This window comes from Tachypleus tridentatus, chromosome 6, assembly GCF_004210375.1.
Source record: "Tachypleus tridentatus isolate NWPU-2018 chromosome 6, ASM421037v1, whole genome shotgun sequence".
Classification (NCBI taxonomy): domain Eukaryota; kingdom Metazoa; phylum Arthropoda; class Merostomata; order Xiphosura; family Limulidae; genus Tachypleus; species Tachypleus tridentatus.
The window spans coordinates 127,550,417-127,572,789 of NC_134830.1; the positions used below are offsets into that span (position 1 = coordinate 127,550,417).

A 22,373-nucleotide genomic window follows, 5' to 3' on the forward strand; every position below is an offset into this window, starting at 1 on the left:
TATGCATGATTTGGAATAAAACATGGGGAATGACAAATTATGGACTCTGCATAAAGTTTGCACCATTTGTGTCAAAGAGTTGAGGCAGTGGACTAAAGGTAAAAAAATATCTTTTGCCTTTTGGAATTCCAATAATCTGGCATGAGCTTAAGAACAACAGAGATGATGGCTGTTTATGGTCATGTAACATGCAAGGCTACAATACTCAAAAATGAAATTATTTTATCCAAATCTTCAATCTATAAGACCTGATGGAATGGTACCTATTTTTCCAGACTCTTGATACAGTTTTATTTGATTCTGAATCTGATGTAAATAGAAATGATGATAGGGATTGTTTTCAACCTGAAATATCTGGTGATCTACAACTTTTCACACAAGATGAACTTGATTCAATGAGAGATTTTGGCCTTCCAAAGATCCATTTTCAGTGATTCTGGAGTGTCCAGACTTTGGGCTGAGAACTTACTTTATCTAGGGACATAATTTTATTGGTACAGAAATTGTTAGGAAGAGTTTATTCCATACCTTTTGCAAGAATATTTGCTGGCTTATTCCAAACATGTTGCTCGATTAATACCAATGCTAGGAGCCCCATTCTATGAACCAAGTGAGTGCCAATTGTTCATTGATTCCTTTAAAAGAAATATAAAAGGTGTTCTGCTTCACAATGGTAACGTGCATTTGTTCCTGTTGCTCATTCAGTTCACTAAAAAGAAATGTATAAAAGGTTTGAACTTCTTAAATAAGGTCAAATACAAAGAACATGGTTGGGTACTTTGTGGAGGCTTAAGTCTGTTGTTAGGTAAACAATCTGATTTTACAAAGTTTCCATGTTTTTTGTGTCAGGGAGACAATATCACACAGTACTAGCACTGGATAAAGAATCAATGGTTGTGCAGAGTCATTCTGACAACAGGATCAAAAACATTGAACATAAAAGTTTGGTTCACACAGTCTTATTATCTCAACTTCACATAAAATTGCACTTGATGGTTTGTAAAGGCCTTAGACAAAGGAGAATTATAATTAAACATACCATTTTGGATAGTTTTATATCATAATGATATCAGTTTAAGTATTGGCACTTTTCATTAGTCAACTTTTACAGGGTTGAATACACATTATAACAGTTTAGTAAATAAATTTTTTTTTTATGTGAACTCAATTTAGAACATGGCTGTCTATGAGGTCATAAAGGTTGAGATTTCAGTAAAAAATATGAAAGGTACTTTTGCACTGTGCTTTATCATGTTTATCCAGCTGGCATCTATATTTGTTTAGACCTCAAGTAAATTTTCACTCTAACAGCCATAGATTGGGTCTTGCAGAGTTGCTGGTAGTTATAAGATATTTTATAAAGAGGTAACAAGAATAAAAGAATTTCTTAACTTCATTATTAATCAGTATGTATTAGATGACCATAAATTAATTTTCTGTAATAGATAATTACCGAAGCATTAAGTAAACTAGAGAATATACAATTGAAATCTAATTAATGAAATAATTGGACATCTACAACTATAAAAAGTTTTCTAAACTAGTTACTAAATGAAACTTTGTTTAAATATGAAGATAGTGTGCTGAGAGAAGCATTTTATGCTTGTATACAAATTTAAATGCTCTTGCAGAAATATAGAATACATGGATACTAGAAATAACCTTATAACACAAAAATTTTGTTATTTAATTATACACTCAACATTTTTTTTTTTAGGAGTGTTCATTGAAACAAATGAAACTGACAGTGCAGAACTTCATTATTTAAACTATTTGATGCTTTGAATTGTCTAAGTTTGTTTCAGTAAGCACTCCTGAAGAAGCTGTAAAGCAAAATGTTGAGCGTCTAATTAAATAAAAATGTTTTGGTGTCATAAGGTCATTTATTTTTAGTATTTATGTCTTCTATGCACCAGTATGCACTACATAAATTAAATAATGGAATATATGCAGTTTATTATATGTCACTTCACTTGAATAAGAGAATGTCAGTGTATGCTGAAGTCAAAATTTGAGATTTCATCCAGCATTGCGTACCATGTTATATTAGTATATAACACATTTCAGGTACAGGTTAAAATGTACATTGATTAAAGATAACAGAAAGTATGTATTTAGCTTGTATATTGTATATTGCAATTATATGTATGATTGGATTTTCTTAAGTATTAGAAAGAAATGTCTGTATACAATTAGTACTTGGTGTAGTATTCTAGATAAAGTCTACCAAAAAACAAACTTGAATATTTTATCATTTAATAAAATTTACTGTATATTGAATTACTATTAGCTGGCAAAATAAAACTAGTATTTTGTCAGAACTTTTCTTGAATGAAATTGGTGTAAAGTTTGTGTCAGGATTGTTAGTAGTTAATTTAACTTTATCTCACATAGGGTTATTTAAAACATTTTTTTTTGTTTACTTTCAGAAGAGCATATCAAAATAAGTGCATTTGTGGAACATGCTTTCTGTGTATGGTGGTTCTTAAGTTGTCTCTTCTACTGTGAAAAAAACAAGAGGCAGGCTTCTCTAGCCTGACCTCTGCTGCAGTAAGTGTTTACAACCTTTAAATTATAATTAACTTGCCCTGTTGGAAGGTTTGTTAACTGTGCTGAAGTTATTTTCTTAACTGATAAATATTACCAAGTGAAAACAATAAGTCCTGAGGTTTTCTAACAGAAATTTTCTGGGAATAATTATATCAAAGATAATATAAAATGTTTATCATTGCTCACTTTCTTTCTTCCTCTTTTTGATTATTAAAAAAATTAGATTACTGAAACAATTAAATGGTTAGTCCAAATAGTATATTTAATTGCAAATGTGTTATTCAGATTTATTAATGATAAACTTCATTTTTGGCAAAAAATGATTTTGACTGTATACTTTTTTATTAGTTTTGTATTGAGTGTATTTGTGTATTTGGTGTAAAAAGTAATTTAATAATGTATTGATAAAAATCACAGATTTAGTAATTCAAAGTAAGAATGTTTTAACTTGGGTCTTGTAAAAACTTGTTTGGAAGTAAAAAAATTGTTAATACATTTGGAGGCATAGGCACAAAGTACTTAACTAAATTATACAGCTTGGAAATTAGTGGAATATGCTAATCAATAGCAGCAACAATTGATATTTGATTTATTGATCATACAGTGATCTTCAAACTGTAGTATGTGCAAGCAAAAAGAAAAATTGGCAGTTTAAGGGATTTTCATGTCAATGTGAATCAAATGCAAGACCCTTAAATCCCTAAAGCTAAACAAATTTGCAGTGAAAAAATTATAAGGCTAAAATTGGGCACTGCACAAATAGCCCATTATAGAATTTTTGACTGACAACAAACAAATGTAATGGCAATGCTTATGTTGATTAGTTGGTAATTGGAATAATAAAAAATACTAATAAATTATGATTGATTGATTATTTTCATGACAATGATATAATCAGTTTGAAAACAGTAATAATTGCAAACACTAATCAGAGTTTTAATTAATTGATTATTTTCATGACAATGATATAATCAGTTTGAAAACAGTAATAATTGCAAACACTAATCAGAGTTTTAATTAATTGATTAGCTTACCTGACAATTATTGATTAAGTCAATTATGTAATAATTTCACAACCAAATAAAACTAGAAAAGTCTAGGAATTGGCATAAATGCATGATATGGAGTTTTAGAATATACTTTATACAGCAAGCTGAAAAGTTGGGGTTAGTTAGGTCAACAGTGTTTGCTCTGTACATATTCTGATAAAACTGAAGAACTGTATAAACTGTATGTTATATAATTTTATTTTCCTTTAAAAATTGATCAAGTAACTTAAATATCTTTAAATAGATTAACAGTTTGGTTCTGCATTTTACCACTTGGTTAGAGCTTTAACAAAGAAACTATAATATCTATTGAAAAACACTTTGACTAAATTTTTCAACAGAACCTATCCTCAGTATATTTAAATGTATTAAAATATATTAGTAGATTAAGTTCAAAAACTTGTACAAGTGTACTTTTCAATTCACATTACTATTTCATATCTTTAAATAAAGTCAGTTATTATAATGCATGTAATATAAGCTCAGATGTACCATTTAACACATTGTTCTAACTGTGAAAGTTTTTATTGCATGTAATATGTGTAACTGGCACGAATGTCTAATTTTAAGGAATAATTGAATTAACATATTAGCTGTGTTGATGAAACTCTTCAATGTAAATTCATAAAATGTTTAGATTTTAAAGTATCTCTTGCTTGAGAGTAAATATCGTTGTCATAAAAATAAAACCACATTGACCCAAGAAAAGCATAAGTGATGTATTATACAAAAATCATGTCTGCCTTCCATCTCTTGTAAGACAATTATCAGTTTTAACAGATAAATAATACAGTGGAGCGCCATTAAGCCACGGATCAGTAAACCGCGAAATCGCTTAAGCCGCTGTAGCAAGTCTTGTCCCAAAATTTTTGATGTATTAAATCTATTACCTGGCTTTTTAAAGTTTCTCACACTCTCCTTGTCTTTATAACTTCAAGGGGATATTTAAAAAGGATTTGCTTTAATTTGGGAAATAAATATAATATATTAAAATAGAAATCGACCATTAATCTACCTTATCTGCTCTATGTCAGCTTTATGGAGGCCGCCATTGTTACCGAATCACACCTCTCCATACATTAAAGTTAATCCACGGTAAGTCCATGAAAAAAGTGATCAATAATTAAAGTATTATTTGTAATTTGATAATCCGATATTTTTATGGAATTGTATAAATATTGGCCACAAACCCAATAGAAATCACTTCAGTTTCTGAATTAATAGTGAGCATATCATATTGGCATGGCAGCCCGCATGTAATACGGGAAGATGAAATTTTACAGGGAAAAGCGAACCATCGCAATGCATTGGTTGTTTGTGTTAAAACGGCACTTGTCAATTATATCTGAATAGTCTATACATTAATATTATAATGATCACTCAATGACCCAGATGAGGCTCCTCGGCGGAGCTGTTGGCGATTTCGGCTTTTCAGTCACAAAGGTTTAAGCCGTGGTTAAGCACGTTGACCCCCAAAATATCGCAGCTTAACGGTGCTCCACTGTACTACAGTGTGATAGTTAAGTATAATTTTGATACCCACATACTTTATTGTACAAGTATTTTGTAGCATGTGCTTACATTTTGCATTTTGTCTTATGATCTGATGTCAGAAGCAATATTGCATTAAAAAGACATAATAGAGTTTTCTGGATTTAAGCCAGATATGCATTTTTAGTTATGGGGTAGTAGGTTCATCAAATGTGTATATAATGGTAAACTACAGAATTAATAGTGCTGCAACAATAAACCTAATTTTTAGCAGAAAGTATTTGTTGATTGTGTTATTTATTTTTTACAGATTTGTTTTGAAACTGCTATAATCTTTATCCTAGTTATTCGAACAGTCTGTATAGAATTATACTTTTCTTTATATATTAAAATACTTCTATTTGCAAATTTTCAGCACTTTTACGAGAGAAAACTCCATGTATAATTTTACATATTAATTTACCCACATTATAAGTCTTAAACAACAATAATAGTTTTTGTAAATCAGAAGTTTTTAACTTTTTCAGATTATTATAGATTAAAACTAAGTGTAATAAATTTTAATTTATTAGATGAGTGTTAAAAAAGTTTCTTTGTTAATCAGAATTCTTTAAACTTTTCTTGGATAATTTTAGTAAATTTTAATTTATTAGATGATTTGTGGTAATTTTCAGTTGATAAGTAAATGGTGGTTTTTAATATAGTATATACATCTAGTTTTGCTTTATGATAGCTGCTGGAGTATCATATTTAATGCTTTTGTAGCAAATTATATTTATGAAGTATATTTATGTGTAAATAATTTATATAGGCCACTGCATAAGTCTTCTGTTGAAAAAGAATTAGAAAATCAAGCAGAAGGTGCTAAGGTTGAACACAGTAGGAAAACAAAACCTTCATTGGTTGCACATATGGACAAAAAGAAGCCTGTGAAGAGACCCCGAATGGATAATCCGCCAAGTAAGTTGTGCAAAGTATTCAGTATAGAATTTCATACAAAACCATTTAAGAAGTCATGTAAAAACTTTAATGATATAACATTTTGTATTATAGAACCACTTTATAACCATTGTTAACAAACATATACCTTAAAAATAACCTAAAACATTAAATGATTCTTTGTGAAAGAATATATACTTGTGTATATCTGTAAACTACCTAAGGATGGCAAAATCTTACAAATTAAAAAAGTTGTCACAGCTGTAAAGAATATAACTTCATCTTTGAAGAAATTTGTAAAGTTATATTGTTATTGCACAATAACAGAACAAAATGCAGAAAGGGTTTATTTATTAAATATTGTGCAACGCTACAGAAAGTTTACATGCATTAGCTTTTCCTAATTTTCAAGTGATAAACCCATGGACTGCTCTTGTCAGGCTGTAATAGAAGGGTTTGATCATCATTCATAGAATTCATCCATGGCCTCAAAGTGCAGAACTGTTTTTTTACATGTATTTTTAGTAACAGGAATCTAACCTCAGATCCATAGTCCAGCACACTAAATATTGGGCCATTCTTGGTCATTTAGAAGGGGAAGAATAACTTAAATGGAAAGTGTGTAGACAAATCTCAGAATGCTGTGATAATTTCAAAGTGGTCAGTTCCTTTATATTCAAAGCTGTTGATACAGTATAGGATAATTTTTTTAAATCTTTACACATGCAAGCAGTAATTTTATAGATGCATTAAATTGCTACAGTTGCAGTGTTCTTATATCACCTATGTATTTTATCCTAGTTCAACACTTTCTTGAGATATTTAGTCAAAAATGAGGTGGAATATTCTAAATATGTGTTAAAAAACAAACTTCTGAAAATATTTTAGAAGGCCACTGGGAATCTTTATTTTTGACATTAGTTTGATAAAGTATAAGTTTTTAGGAGGCATACTGCTCCAAAATGTCTTTAAGAAAAGTTACTTTTAAGTGTAATAAAGGTTAATATAGCTAAAAAACTGGCAACAAAGTAGTCATACTCAAAAATGTTTAAACATTGAATGGGAGGCACAGTCTTTTAATGCTTAATATAATTAAAGAAAAGTAGAAAAAGCTACAGATGTGAAAAACCAATGGATACTCTTTGTGAGGTTTAGAAATTCGGAACATTTAAAAGGAAGTAAAAGAACTGTTATTAGATGAGTTAAAAAACTACTGATAAAATTAGTGAGTTTACCAGTGCTACAACTTTATTGATGTGTCATCTCAGAAAGTAAGAAACCACAATTTTTGATGACAAAGGCACTTAAAAAAGAGGAAAATTGCACAAAGTCAAGATGCAAGGAAGCTTGCAGAAAAAATGAAAATCATGTGAAAATTTTTACAAGAAAATATTTGCCTTTGAAAAAGACAGTTTTTATATGAAAGTTATGATGAAATTATTCATAGCAAAACATGAAGGTCAACTTTTAAAACAAAACATTCACCACAGAAACTTAATCTTTGGAAAAGAGCTTTCAACTAATGACAGGAGCCTAGCTTATTGTTTAGTTTCTTCTACTCTTGGTGAATTGCTGAAATTTAGTTCAAGGGATATGCTAAAACTGGGTTAATTTTTAAGTTGGCTTATTAGGTGATAAAGGATCTGATTCAGTGCAACAAAACTGTGTGAGGAAATGGAGATATTCTCATTTAGACTTATGAAAATGAGTTGAGTAGTGTATTGCAGATTAGCATTGTTGTTTCTTAACATTTGTATCATATTGAAAATTGCCCATTGCCATTCTTATTCCAGAAAAAATATTTTACAAATCTAAATTCATTAAAACCTGTCTGATATCAAATATGACACAGTCAAGACTGTTAGACTTGTAGCTATTTTGAATGAACAGGAAATTGCTCTTAAATGAGATTTGAAGAAGTAATGTGAAATTTCATTTCACTGAAAGCAAGAAAAGTAAAATCTTTAATTTGGATTAAAGGTTATGTGTAATTATTACTGTAACAGTTCTTCAGGCTTTAAAAAAAGTGAATATATATACATAAACTTGAATTGGTATTTAGCCTTGGGATTTTATTGCACAATTGGAGTTGAATGCAGTGAGAAATACTGTTTAGAGTAGTAATTACCTAGTACCAGACCTGTATTTAATGTGTCAGTTGTGGGCTTCTCAAAAATGTTTGTAGATAAAAAAATATTTAAAAAAAATTCTATATTAGTTATTTCTGGAAAAACAGTATGTATATTAGGATTTTATTTCTGTTTTTATTGTCAGGTACTTTAGTATTTTAAGATGTTGGAAAATGGGTTTGAAAGCTGTGCATTGAATATCATGTATATAGAAGTATAAATGGAATCAGATTATGAGATTGTATGTTACTAAATCTAACAGCAGAGCTGAATTAATTTAAGCTTAACTTTGGTAGCTAATCATTTCTGAGTTGTCTGCTGTTTATGTAACTGTTTTGTAAATGATGTAAGTTAATATTTTTAAAGCAGGAGGCTTAACTTGTTAAGAGTAGAACAGTATGAACTGCTTTTCATAGATAATGGCATGTTTGCTCGTAGTAATGTAAAACCACTGTTTGTCAAGGCCAAGTATATGTTAAACAAACAAAACCTTTAATAATAATTATTTGTTCAGAAATTAAGTTGGAAAAACCAGTGTGGTAGCATATGGTTTTAATAAATGTAACATGTATAAATGTAGTTTTTCATAAGTACATTTATTTCTTGTGTTACAGTTATTGTGTTTCACAAATCTATGTACAGTTTGAAAGCATTCACAAAACTTTGCTGGTTTGATATGAATAATATCTCATTTCAAATTTGGCATCAATGTTATTGTTAGAGGTTACTTCTTTATGTAAATGTATAAAAAGCATTAATAACTTTTAAGAGTATTACTATATATATTATTTTGGCATGGATATTAATTTATAATGACTAACTTGGCCTAATTTTACTTTTTAACTTTGTATTTTAGAAAAAAGAGCAGTTTCTCAACTACTTAAATAATCATTTAAGGATAAAACTTTTTACAGTTGGAGCTCGTGGACCAATAGCTAATGGCCCTCTACATTCCCGACCTCTTGTTGCATTATTTGATGGTCGAGACTGTTCTGTTGAGATGCCTATACTTAAGGATGTGGCAACTGTTGCCTTTTGTGATGCTCAGTCCACTCAAGAAATCCATGAAAAGGTGAGAATATGTGCAACTTCATCAGTGATAGAAAAAGATGAAAAGGTAATTTAAAAGTGTTTGTTTTTGAAAATGTTTTAGAAGCAAAGGTGACTCAATTTGATAAATTCAGTACAAATCTTGTGTATCCACAATTTTCTTTAATACTGAGCATTTGTTTATGATCTGCATTTTCTAAGATGTTAAAATGCTTTGAAGTGACATTCATGTCACAGTCCTGTAAACAGTGGTGAAGGATGGATGACAGATTATATGCTGTGTTTTGAGCATGCTTTTCAGTCATATATGCCTGGATGTTATTTACTGCACACATCACAATATTTTAGTGGCTTATATTCAGAATTTTATCAAACTACTTTTTTGTTTGTGTTACACCAGTTAGTATAACATATAATCCATATTTTAATAGCATGTAAGTTTCAGGTTCTTATTTTTATAAGGCGATATTTTAAAAAAATTCTTTATTTGCCATATTGTGAGAACAGTGTCATATTTTCTGTAGGCAATCCATTTTCTCTATTTTACCTTTTTAATAAGTATGAAATTCAACATAACTTACTATAAAATTCTTATTCCTCAGACAAACTATAATTTTTATAGATTTAAATTCTGCTACGTTACAGAACCATCAAATAGAAAATCAATCCCTCTTATGTTTTCTCTCTGAGGATTTGTTAATAGTTCTCTCTTATGATTAATTTTATATTACCTATAACCAATAGAAAGTCAAGACTTTCATCTATCAATTGACATACTGTATTACATTGTATGGTGAATAGATAAGCATCAATTTCACTTATATAATACAGTTTGTGTTCCCACAGGAAAGGAGACTAGCTTGGATGAATTTGTAATGGCTGTTGTCACATAATCAGAAAGGTAGAAAAATTGGAATAGGTAGAGGAGATTGTAGCTTTATCATATTATTCTATGTTCTTTGGTGCATCATTAATTAACTAATTTTGTGCATTACAACCAGTATATAAAAAAAGTAGGGTTAAGTTCTTTGACAGTCAACTTGAAAATAAGATGGGTACTCTATTTATTGTTTTTCCTCATTATTCTTTTTATTATTGTAAACAGAATTAAAATGTAAAACTAGGGATCTCTCTATTAAGGTTGGATTACATAAAATAGATAATATAAAAATATGTCATGAGGCATGCAAGCAAACAGCTCAGAGTATTTTGTTGGTAATATGCTTCTAGACCATAATGTGAGCTGCATGTTTCCCAAGTGATTTACAACTTATAGTGACATGAATAGTGGTTAGTTAGACACAATTCAAAGGGCAAATAAAACAAACTATTTAATTGTAAAATAGATTTATACTGTTGCAAGTTTAAAACTACTTTGGATAAACTGATGTAGTTTCATGTTACAATTTTAACTCATTCAAAAATGAAAAAGAGAGTAATTTATATTTCATTCTTCTTTCTTTCTTTTTATTGATTGTTACAAGGTCAGTCAAAGTGACCAATTTTGTATAGAGTTAGGATAGTGAAAATAACAGATTTACAGGAAACAAACATTTGAAATGTGTTTATGAGGTTTTAGAGATTAACAGTTGAAATTTAGGTTTTTAAGTAAATCACTTTGCACACAGACTGTTTAAAATGAAATGCCTGATATATTCACACACAAATCTTTTAGTTTGTTAACAATAATTCACTAAAAAATTTTTTTTGTATCTATGTACTGAAAGTGACAGATTTTGTGAAGATGTACCCTACATATTAAATGCTAGTGGCATCAAATCTATAAAGACTTTCAACAAGTACAAGGAAGTAATGTGGTTGGTCAAATTAACCTTGCTTGTATTGAGAGAGTTAATATGTGAACTCAGACAATGTACTCTAGGGCCTACATAGCCAAGATTACAACTTGGACGTGTAAATTTGTATGTGGTATGAAAACAATATGCTGTAGGAATTCTGACCTTAAATTTGAAAAATAATTACATAAAGATTGGTATAGAGACAATTCTAAAATTGTTGTGCAAGTACATTTTGTTATTCAAAATAGTTTTAATTTTTTTAGTTCTTTAGAATGATTAACAATAACTAGTGTATTTTAATAAGTTTTTTCATTATTTTCCACTTTTTACTGATTTCTGGAGTGTTAGAAGCTTTTAAATAATTCCTTGTCACATTATCAATTAATGGTACAAGAAAACTATTTTTATAAAACAGTTCTTATGTTTTGTATTTCTTCATAGAATGAGGAAAAAAGAACTAATTTTAAGCCCAGTGAATTAAATTATAAATTAGGTTTTTTAAATTCACAAGGTTTAAAACTGTCAAAAACAAATATTATCCTGTAAAAGTTGGTTTTCTTAGAAGTTTTAAAGAAGAATAAATAGTCACGGATTTCAAAATTATGCAAACAATCAACATAATATTAAATTTCCAGTTTACCTTTCTTGGATACCAAGATTATTAATTTATTCTTAAAAAGTACAAAAGTATCATCAAAAAATCTACAGAGAATTTTTTAACCATTTTTTTCTCACAATAACTTAAAAACAAATTAACTAAACATGATGCAACACTTGAATCTACAGATACTTAATAAAGTTGTCCATGATGACAACCATTAAAAAAAATTGCATCTGGTGACAAATTTTAATGATTTTATACAAATTGGTTTAGCTATATCTTTAACAATATTAGAATTTTGAAAAAATGAATAACTGCTGAACTCAGCTACTTTATTGAACAGTAAATTTGTATATGAGAACTTAATGTCAAGACTAGCAGTATAGACAGGTTCTTTGGGAAATTCAAAACTATTTCGTACTGTAAATTCATTAGTTGCATGAGATTACCACCAAAAAAACCTTTTTACTTAAAAGTGAAGGTTTTTATACTTGACACAGTTGGTCTAATGGAACAGTTTAGGTATTAAAATACCTAAAGGTAACACACAAAATATCGGGATAAAGAGAAACAACTGGTCTAATTTTGTTATAAATGGTATGAGATATGAAATATTTTTTTAATTTTTAACAATTCTGTAGATATATTTCTTTTGTTACTGTAGGATCTGATTTTAATCTTAAATTTAGTATTATTATATAAATACTTAAAACTTTATCTGTATAAACTTTTTTATTCAAAAGTTTAAGAATTACAGAAATATCAATTGAGCTAAGATGTTTTAAAGCCATACATTTTTTTATTTGGTATGTTCTTTTGAACTATTTTTGTGTCAAATCTGTAGTATCCTGAACATGCTAAACCTAAAATTTCAGTAACTATGTTATCAAATGAAATATTTTCTTCACATATTGGTGTGCATTTTAATATCTCTAGTAGTTGTTCAAAAGTAGAAAAATATTCCACTTAATACAATTTTTTGGGAATAATTGTGAATAATATCTTTTCTTCTAGTGGAATTAACTCAATCTAAGAGATTGTAAGTGGCCTGTGTAGGGTTTTATAAAAATTGTAAGCATGTTAAACTTCTTACTCTTTAATTTATACAACTTTTTTATTTGTTTTAACCTTGTTTCATTTAAAATCTTATTTTTATGAAAATCAACACTAGAAATGTGCAAAATCTAAATTTGAGACTCTTTCAAATTTTCTACAACATTCATCCATTTTTTTGCAACTCTTTATACACTTTTAATTTATATTTCAATTTTAAATTTAAAAACTTCTTTTGTGAAAACTGTAATATTTACTAAATCTTAAATTAATATTAGCCAATTTAGACTTCAAAAACTTTGAAACAGTAGCATACTGTACACTCATTTAAAATAATGACATGCAATCTCATTTTCTGTAGCTAATAGCTTACTTCTCTCTGTTACCAAGATTGTTAATTTAGGAAGATGTTTTAACTTTAAGCCAACTCTTACATGAATTTTGATAATTTTTTTAATCTTTTGAATTTAAAAATAACCTAATTCATAATTAATTCATTGGGTTATAATATTTTTCCCCTAATTCTATAATGAAATATGAAACATTGTTTTTACAAAAAAATAGTTTTCCTGTATAATTAATTGATAGTGTTACCAGGAGTTATATAAAACCTTTTAACACTCCAAAATTTAGTAAACAGGTGAGAAGTAAATAAATAATTTGTTTTCTACTATTTACTGATAATCATTTTATAGAATTAAGGAAAAAATCTATTCTGAATATTAAGTTTAAAATTGTCTTTAAATCGATGTTACATTTAAGCATTTATTTTAAATCTAAAGACAGGATTCCTATAATGCATTGCTCTTACATTGTGCATACATTTACATGTCCAAGGTATAACCTTGACTATATGGGTTCTACAGTACATTGTCTGAACTCATGAACAGATATAAATTTGTAATTAACGAAAAGTTATTTCATTTATATATATTTTTACAAAATCCCAAAATATTCATAAAAGCAGCAAAACACAAAATGTGAAACTGTAAATTTACATATCTGTTCATGGACCCAACAAACCTTCATGCCAAATTTGGTGAAGATCCATTAACAGGAGCAAAGTTGTGTTAAAAAACCTTTAAAAATTCTCATAAAAACTGCAAAATTGAAAATCTGTATTTCACCATGGACCAAATGAACTTCCACACATCACTCCATCTCTGCAAAGTATTTACATGGTCATGCATCAGACAATTCTATTATATTTATATAAATGGTACCAATGCATTAGAGCTATGTGTGACATATTAATTATGTCATATCTGCACCCAGAGAATGGAGAAGAATAAAGTTCTTAGTGATGGGGAATGGATGCAAAATGGAAAAATTGCAATCCTTATTGCAAATTTACATGTGCTCAGGATAAAAACTGTGCAAAGTTGGGGGTTGCACATTGCATAAGAAAACCTTTTTTGAGTATCATATAAGCAAGAGTTCCATTATAGTATGATGCAGAAAACAGCATATAATCAGATATCCATACTTCAACACTATTTATAGGAGTGTGACATGAGTGTCACTTCAAAACACTTTACTATCCTCACTGCCCGACTTGTAAAGAAATGCTCTGCACTGAAGACAGTTTGTGGATACACAAGATGTACTTGGAAAATATTGTAAGAAAAACGAACTTGCATTAAAAATATATTAGCACAATGAAAAAGGTATAAGGCAATCCTTTAAAAGGTTTCTTGAAGTTAAAACTTTTGCAGAAACTTAAGATTTATTTGGAGTATATTTTATTTCACATCTACAGGCATCACAATTACACTAAACTTAACAGAGTGAAAGCATTCTTTTTTGGATGAGAGAGGGGTAATTTTGATTAAAGGTCATTACTGATAATGTTTAGAATTTGTATATTAAAATACTGATAATTATGTAAAAACTTGCATGCAGTCTGAAATGTGTAATAAAAACACAAGGTATTCTTACATTGTTCATTGTGGTGATATTCTCAAAAATGTAAGAGGAAGATGAATCTCTTGTATTTGACTCAATTCTTAACCTCAGTATATTTTTTGTATTTTTATGAATGGGATAGTGTAGTGTATTGGTTTTCTGCTTTAGACTTTTATTTGGAAATTTATGGATTTGAGGCTCACTGTGCATTGTTTTTCTATCCCTGTGAAAACACTTTACCTAAAATTGTGTCAGTTTACTTAACTGAAAATAGCTACTAGTTTATAGTTGGTGGTTAACCTACAGTGAACTTTCATTCTTTTCAAAGAGAATATGGAAACATTGTAATCTGTGCATGTGCTACTGTAGATCAGCATTAAACATTGAACCTTTGTGCTGAGATGTGTAATTTTTTTAAAAAAATTGAACCTGATGTTTATAACTATGTATTCTATCAATTATTTTAGCAAATGTACTTTAACTGTAATTAGATAGTTCTTTCTATTAGAGCCAGATGATGTTTTGACTGAAATAAATTAATCATCCATAAAATGTTATATGACAGCAAGATACTACAAAATAACTTAAAAATTGATGTATGCTTTTAAATGGTTGACTGTCTTCTCCATTCTTCATAAAGAAAAGTGTAACTGGATCATGGTACCTGTGAAGAATGTTACCACTGTCACTGCATGTTTATAAGTGTCAATCTTTTTTTATTATTTATCATATTCTGAAAGTTATTTGATGGAATTCCTCTGTAATTAATATGTAAAATTGAATATTTTACTTTATGTTTGCTTGTGATCCAGGTGTTGAATGAAGCTGTTGGTGGACTGATGTGGCACACAATAACCTTGTCAAAAGAAGATCTAGAAAAATTTAAGGCTCTTCGCATTATTGTTCGCATTGGCTCTGGTGTTGACAACATTGATGTGAAAGCAGCAGGAGATTTGGGTAAACAGAAACAAAAATAGAGTATATATTATTGATGTATTGTTTAATTTCATCCTTATTGTATTTACAGATAAGGTTTAGAGTGCTGTTTATTTGTGATTTCTCTGTATTGATTAATTTATAGAGAAGTAGTAGTTTTAAGATTTAATAATTATGATTAAATATCAGTAAAGAAAAATATGTAACAATGATCACATATATTTAAAAATTTCAAATTGTAAATAAGAAATAACCTTTAATTTCTAAAAGAAGAACAGTGCCCAAATGTCTAATATTTGTTTTTCTTTGTAACTCTTACATTATTGATATTTGGCCAGTGTTAGAAAACAGAATGATTTTGCTTGCATGATGTTGAGCCCTTGTTAGGAAATAAAAATAGTACAGCAGGCTGGATGTTAGATTTAAATTAATTGTTAATGTAAATAGTGCTGACACTGCAACTCAAGAAGTGTTGTCTTATTTGTAGTGCCCTGTAATGTGATAGGATTTTGAGACATCTGAAGCAAACTCAAATGAAGCATTTAAATTGCATTATTGAAAGATAAAATTTATTAGTATAATGTTTAGCCTGTAAGTTTTTATATACCAGAAATTAACATTACAATGTAAGAAAGAAGCTGAAATGAATAATATACTGATTATGTTATAAACTCTAATTACCTTATAGATATAAATGTTAAAGTATCCCACACTAAAAAAAACATAAAATTCAGAAACAGCTGAAATGGAATAGAAATGCATTGTTTAAAAAACGTTTTGTCACTGTTAACATGGCATCATCAGTAATTCAGCACAGTTGTACACCCAGCTGGTGATGCCAGCTGTTATCCTGGAACTAGCATAAGGATAAATCTGCTCCTTGTGTTTTATTTGTTAAAGGTTTATATTCTTTCATTAGAATGGCTTATTTTATTTTATGTTTATTAATACTATATTCTTGACAAATAATTTTAACAATTTTATTTTTATTACAATATTCTGTATCTTTAAAATTTTGGTAAACTTTTGAAGTAAGCTGCCCATGTTCTTCTGCTCTAACTTAAATTTCTACCTGTCTTTCCTACATAGATATTATTATAATTTGTACATTCTACACTGTTAACTACTACTTTCTCAATATAGTTGGTTTAATTCTATTTTTAAATATATTCATTTTATTTCCCAGTAAAAAATACAAATTTTCCTACAACTGAAAGCTCATACTTCTGTGTTCTTTCCAGATTCTTGTTATTGTATTTAGTAAACCAGATACATAAAACTCGCACATTAAACACAATCATTTGAATGATTTTTTCCTTTTTTTTCTGTCAACCTATCACTTAAGTATTTTTTAACCAGTAGTAGGATAATTATTCCTCTTCACCAATACATTTTCCAGGTAATGTGCTTCCTTATCCAGTTGTTCTTTAGAACTGCAGTTAGTTTTAGCAATAGCTAATAACATTTTTATAACCCCTATTTCTTGAGATTTGTGATGAATTGGTGACCAGTTCCAAGTACAAATCAGTAAGAGTTTCTTTTCTAAATACCTTTGTTTTAAAAGCATAATTGACGTGAAGATGACCTTGGAAGGTTGAAAGATTCTGTACTTTATTTTAATTAAAAGTTCTGATACCCATATCAGGTGTCTTGATAATACATTCAAAGTAACAAATTTGTCAAAAGAGTGTTAATAACTCTGCATTTCAAGTTCTACCTTTAGGAAATTAGTTAATATAAAACTTTTAATTATAAACTATGTTATAATGCTATTTATATCAACATACATTGGTAATAAAGCTGTTAAATTGATGACTAACTTTGGTCCTGATAACTTATGTGATTATTGTTTTCCTTATTACTACTATTTATATCTATGGATGGCACTTTCATGTTATTTTAGTTATATTTTATTTTTTGAGGACTGTCATTAAGTACAAAATGAAATTGTGTAAATACAAGAACGTTAATGGTGACAGATTTAATAGGAGGAAAAGAACTTTGTTCTTCATTAAAATTAGGATTTTCTGGTTGTACTCTAAGAAGGTGAAGCTGTGGTTGTAACAAATGGATCAGTTTAACTTGGAATGTAGCTAATTCAATTAAAAAATATGTACTAATTTGTACTTTTTTTTTCTAACATATTTTATGATTTATTGAGATCAACTTGAACTGTTTTTTTCTGTATCAGGTATTGCAGTTTGTAGTGTTCCAGGTTATAGTGTAGAGGAGGTGGCTGACACAACAATGTGCCTCATTTTAAATCTCTATCGAAGAACATATTGGTTAGCCAATATGGTTCGAGAAGGAAAGAAATTTCAAGGCCCAGAGCATGTCCGGGAAGCTGCTCAGGGTTGTGCACGAATTCGAGGAGATACGCTTGGAATTGTAGGACTTGGTGAGACTTTTTATTTTAGGATATAAAGAGGTGGATTAATAATAACGTATATTTATGGGCATCCAGTACACAAACAAAATTATGGTTCAATATTGCCTTCTGGTAATGACAGTTATTAGCTTTTGTATTAATAGCCATAGCAACACCTGCTAATGAAAACTGTCATTTTGAGTGTGCTAGTTTGTGTTCATGAATACAAGAAATATGATATCATATATAATTAATATTGACAACATGTACAGATCTTTTGCTCACATTGTTTGCAGCATTTTAAAGGAAACGTCTTGTGTACTTTTTTCAATAAAAAACAAAATGTGTGTTCTAGAACACATTTGGTCAAGAAACCTGCATGATAAATTTTTTGATATGTTGCATGTGCACTCTAGTTTTCTTGATATATAATGTGACTTTTTGCAATGCTGTTTCGCTTGAAATTAAAAATAAAAAAATGCTTGAATATTTTGGAGTGCATTGCATGTATTGTGACAATGCATTTGAACAAAAAAGCAAACAACAGTCTTTTGTTCTTCACATTAATCTGTTGAATGAAATCTTTAATTCTAGAAATTAATGTATTTGTTAATCTGTAGTTTCAAACAGCACTTTCCATAAGGTATGTCTCTGCATGGCACATCAACAGTAAACAACTTTCAACTCTCTGTACAGTAGGCTGGGTAGGTCATGTTCTTTTACAGTACTACATTCAGCATTAACTCAAATTGGTTATCACTGTATATCAGTAAATATGGCCTGAATATGTAGTTCATAATTCAAGTCTATATATATCTAACTTTTAATTTATTTTAAAAATAAATCTTTAAAAAGTTTTCAAATATCATTCTTCTGTGTTTTGTGATGTTTTAGCTCCAAATTTTTAATTTCAGAATTTCTGAATTGTAAATAGGCTGTTGCAGTTTCTAACCAATTAACCCTATCATGACAGATCAAGGGTCAAAAGCCATGTCATTGCAGTTGTTAACTTGCATTCGAAGTATTATTGAACTACTATTTTATTAATTTATGTCAATAAATTTGGTATAAATTTGTAGATTATAATTCAAATGTTTCTATAAAATATTAGTTAATTTCTTAATTTACTCTGTAGCCGTGGGTATACCCTACTATTCATGATAGAAGGTTTTGTTGTCTTACATTCAAACTTTTATTAAGCTGCTTTTTGTTTTTTTTATACCAATTGGAATAGCATAAAATCTCAGCTAATATAATCCATATTTCAATAGTATATAAGTTTAAGTTCTTAATTCTGAAATAGGAGGTTTGGGTATCTCTTTCAACACCTGTACGTGGTGAGGAGACCTCCCAGGGTAGGTTCTGTCTTTCAGTTTACCTCCTCTGGGATCTAAACATCCACCCACGTGTTTGCCGTACGTGGTGATTCGTGAAGGGGAGGAGAGGATCCTGGTGGTTGAGGGGTCCAACCCTAACACACCGCTTTGGCCTTGAATTCCTGCAGATGGGCAGCTTTTGGGTGACCCCCCCCTTGGGTCAATCTGTTGGTCCACTTGGGCTAAAGTCAACCAAGTACCAGTGTTGGAAGTTCTCAATGGGTGTTGTGGACATTGTGTCTGATGCTGGTGTTTGGGTATAGTGCTCACAAAACCCTGGCATTTCTGCAATGTCCTTGCATGACATTGTAGTGCGTCTCCTCATAGGGCTCCATGGTGGGTGGGGTCAGTGGGTACCAAAATTTTCCTTTTTTCCTATGGATCCTCCAACAAAAAATTTAAATAAAATAGTGAAAAAACAGTCAATAGGTAAATGACCATGTCTTGAAGACTTTGAGCAGCAATCTTCAACATCTGTAACACCTGTACCCCATTTTCTTATATTACATTCTCTTTCAGAAAAAACCTTTAGGGCAAATGCCCCCTTTTTTATTCAGAAGGGACTAGAGGGACTTGCTGGCTCTCCAAAGTCAGTAGAGAAACTTCGACTTGGAAACATCCACATCCCAACACAGTGAACTTCTCTTGAATTCAAAGGCAATTGGGGATGTACCTATTGAGGTTACCCCTCATGCTACCTTGAATTCATCACGAGGAGTTATTGTTTAGAGGGATTTGAAGAATGTCCCCGAGTCAGAGATTCTCACTGGGCTCTCCACTCAAGGTGTTTCTGCAGTGAGGCGCATCTCCACTCGCAAAGACGAGAAGTTACACTGCCAACAAATAACCTCCTTTTGACATTTACATCACCATATGCACTTGCCACCACCAAGGCAGGTTATCTAATTTGCAGGGTATGGCCGTACATTTCAAACCCTCTTCAATGTTTCCAATGTGAGAGATTTGGCCACTTAAAGATGTCCTGTTGTGGTTCCCTGACATGTGCTTGTTGTGGTGGCAAGGACCACGATGCCTATGAGTGTCACACAGAGCCATATTGTGTCAACTGCAATGGTTCTCACCCTTCCTACTTTCGTTCTTGATCTAAATGGTTGCAGCATTTGAAAACGACTCATAACATTAGTTATCCTGAGGCTCGGAAATTGCTGTCCGCCACTCCATCTCGAACATATGCTGCTGCACTTCATTCCACAACTACAGTGAGAGTGCAGACAGATCTCTCTGTGCCTCCAAGAGAATCGTTTTCAAAACAAATGAAAAGCCTTTTGAATTGACTTCTACACCCATCTCTGTTCCTCCCATACATTCCAACAAATCTCAAAATCCACATCCTTCGGTTTCAAATACAGGCATTTCTTCTTATACATTTTTTTCTCCCACCTCACGATGCAAAACAATCATTCGTTCACGTCCTCAGTCACTGAAATCCCCTTCCAACAAAAAAGACCTGCCCCATTGACCCAGGGCAGGATCCATGGAGGTCGATAGACCTACTCCAAATAAGGACAGTAAGGAAAAAAGACGTGGTCCTAAACAGAAGGGTTTTCCAGCCACATCGCCTACCCGTCATTAAAAATTGCCACCTTGATACAATGGAACTCCCAAGGTTTACGTTCTAATCTGGATGATATCAAAACACTGATTGCTTCCTACCATCCTGTATGTCTTTCCTTACAAGTCACCATTCAGCAGTTTTCTCTGTACAGAAATGACAGGCTGTGTGATGGACGAGTACATGGAGAGGGTGGCACTATTGCTTGATCACCATGTGCCCACCCTGTCTTTGTCACTCAACACACCCTTGGAGGCCATAGCCATCAGTGTTTCCTTGGGTCATACCATCACTGTTTGTTCTCTCTACCTGTCCCATATGATCAATCAGACGTTGATGCTCTCGTTGAACAGTTGCCATCTCCCTTTCTAATCCTGGGGGACTTTAATGGACATCATCCCCTCTGAGGAAGTGCTGTTATTGATAGGAGGGGTCACTCTGTAGAGCGTATGCTCTCTGATCACAATCTTTCTCTTTTCAATACTGGTTCTTCCACTTATTTTCATGCACCTGGTCAGTCCTTTACTGCTAGTGTTCTCTCGGTTTGCTCCCCTTTATTATTTTCCCATATTTCATGAAGGGTTGACAATGATCCACTAGGCAGTGGTCATTTTCCTATACTTTTGAGAGAGAATGGCCGTGGTCAATGCCACCCTACCCGTGTGCCCCGGTAGAAGCTGGATCAGATAGACTGGTCCACTTTCACTGCTCTCGCAAAACTTGATCCTTCCATCGTGAATCAGCTATCAATAAACGATTGTGTGGCAGTGGTAACTGACTGTATTATACAAGCAGTTGCTCAGTGTATTCCCAAAACCTCGACACGTTTTCCACGATATCCTCATACGTGGTGGAATCCTGCTTGCCACATGGCATGGAAGGCTCAAAAATGGGCCTGGGATACTTTTCATAGATATCCCACACTTTCGAACCGCATCCCTTTCCAAAGGCCCCGTGCACGTGCTAGGTGAGTAAGAAGTCAAAACCAGAAGGAATTTTGGATTAAGTTCACAACTAGCATATCTTCTACCACCAGTTCAAAGGTCATATGGGACAGGGTTCGAAAGGTCAGTGGGCACTACAATTCTGTCCCCCTCTCCATCTTACTCTCTGATAGCCAAGAGGTAGCTGATGTCAGAAGCATCGCCGATACTCAAGGTGAAAGTTTTTGCCAGGTATCAAGCACTTCTGCTTGTTCCTCCACCTTCTTGGCCACCAAGACTTGAGCAGAGCGTTCACCTCTTTCCTTTCAAACTGACTGTCTCTTTGACTATAATTGTCCCTCTACACTGGTGGAACTGAAAATGGCCCTTCATTGGTCTGGCAGTACATCTGTTGGACCTAATGATGTACACTATGACATGCTGAGCTATCTCTTTCCTTCTTCTCTTGATATTCTTCTAATTCTTTTTAACCGGATCTGGCAGGAGAATGTTTTTCATGATGCCTGGTGCCAGGCTATTATCTGACCTTTCTCTAAACCTGGGAAAGATCCCAAGATTCCTTCAAACTACCGTCCAATTGCTTTGACAAGCTGTTTCTGTAAGACCTTAG

General features: G+C 31.2%; 1 protein-coding gene across 10 annotated transcripts in view; it reads left to right on the forward strand.

The window, feature by feature from the left end:
- LOC143253618 (C-terminal-binding protein-like) overlaps window positions 1-22,373 on the forward strand; it is a 71,073-nt gene that overhangs the window by 23,059 nt on the left and 25,641 nt on the right. For 4 of the 10 annotated variants that reach the window (XM_076507745.1, XM_076507746.1, XM_076507748.1 and 1 more), the window contains exons 2-6: window positions 2,430-2,550; window positions 5,902-6,050; window positions 9,073-9,230; window positions 15,379-15,523; window positions 17,694-17,900. In XM_076507745.1, coding sequence (XP_076363860.1) covers window positions 6,002-6,050; window positions 9,073-9,230; window positions 15,379-15,523; window positions 17,694-17,900 — 559 coding nt within the window. In that variant the 5' untranslated portion in view covers window positions 2,430-2,550; window positions 5,902-6,001. Of the gene's footprint in view, window positions 1-2,429; window positions 2,551-4,633; window positions 4,695-5,901; window positions 6,051-9,072; window positions 9,231-15,378; window positions 15,524-17,693; window positions 17,901-22,373 lie in introns of all 10 variants that reach the window. The other 6 variants (XM_076507751.1, XM_076507753.1, XM_076507750.1 and 3 more) reach the window with 3 other exon arrangements.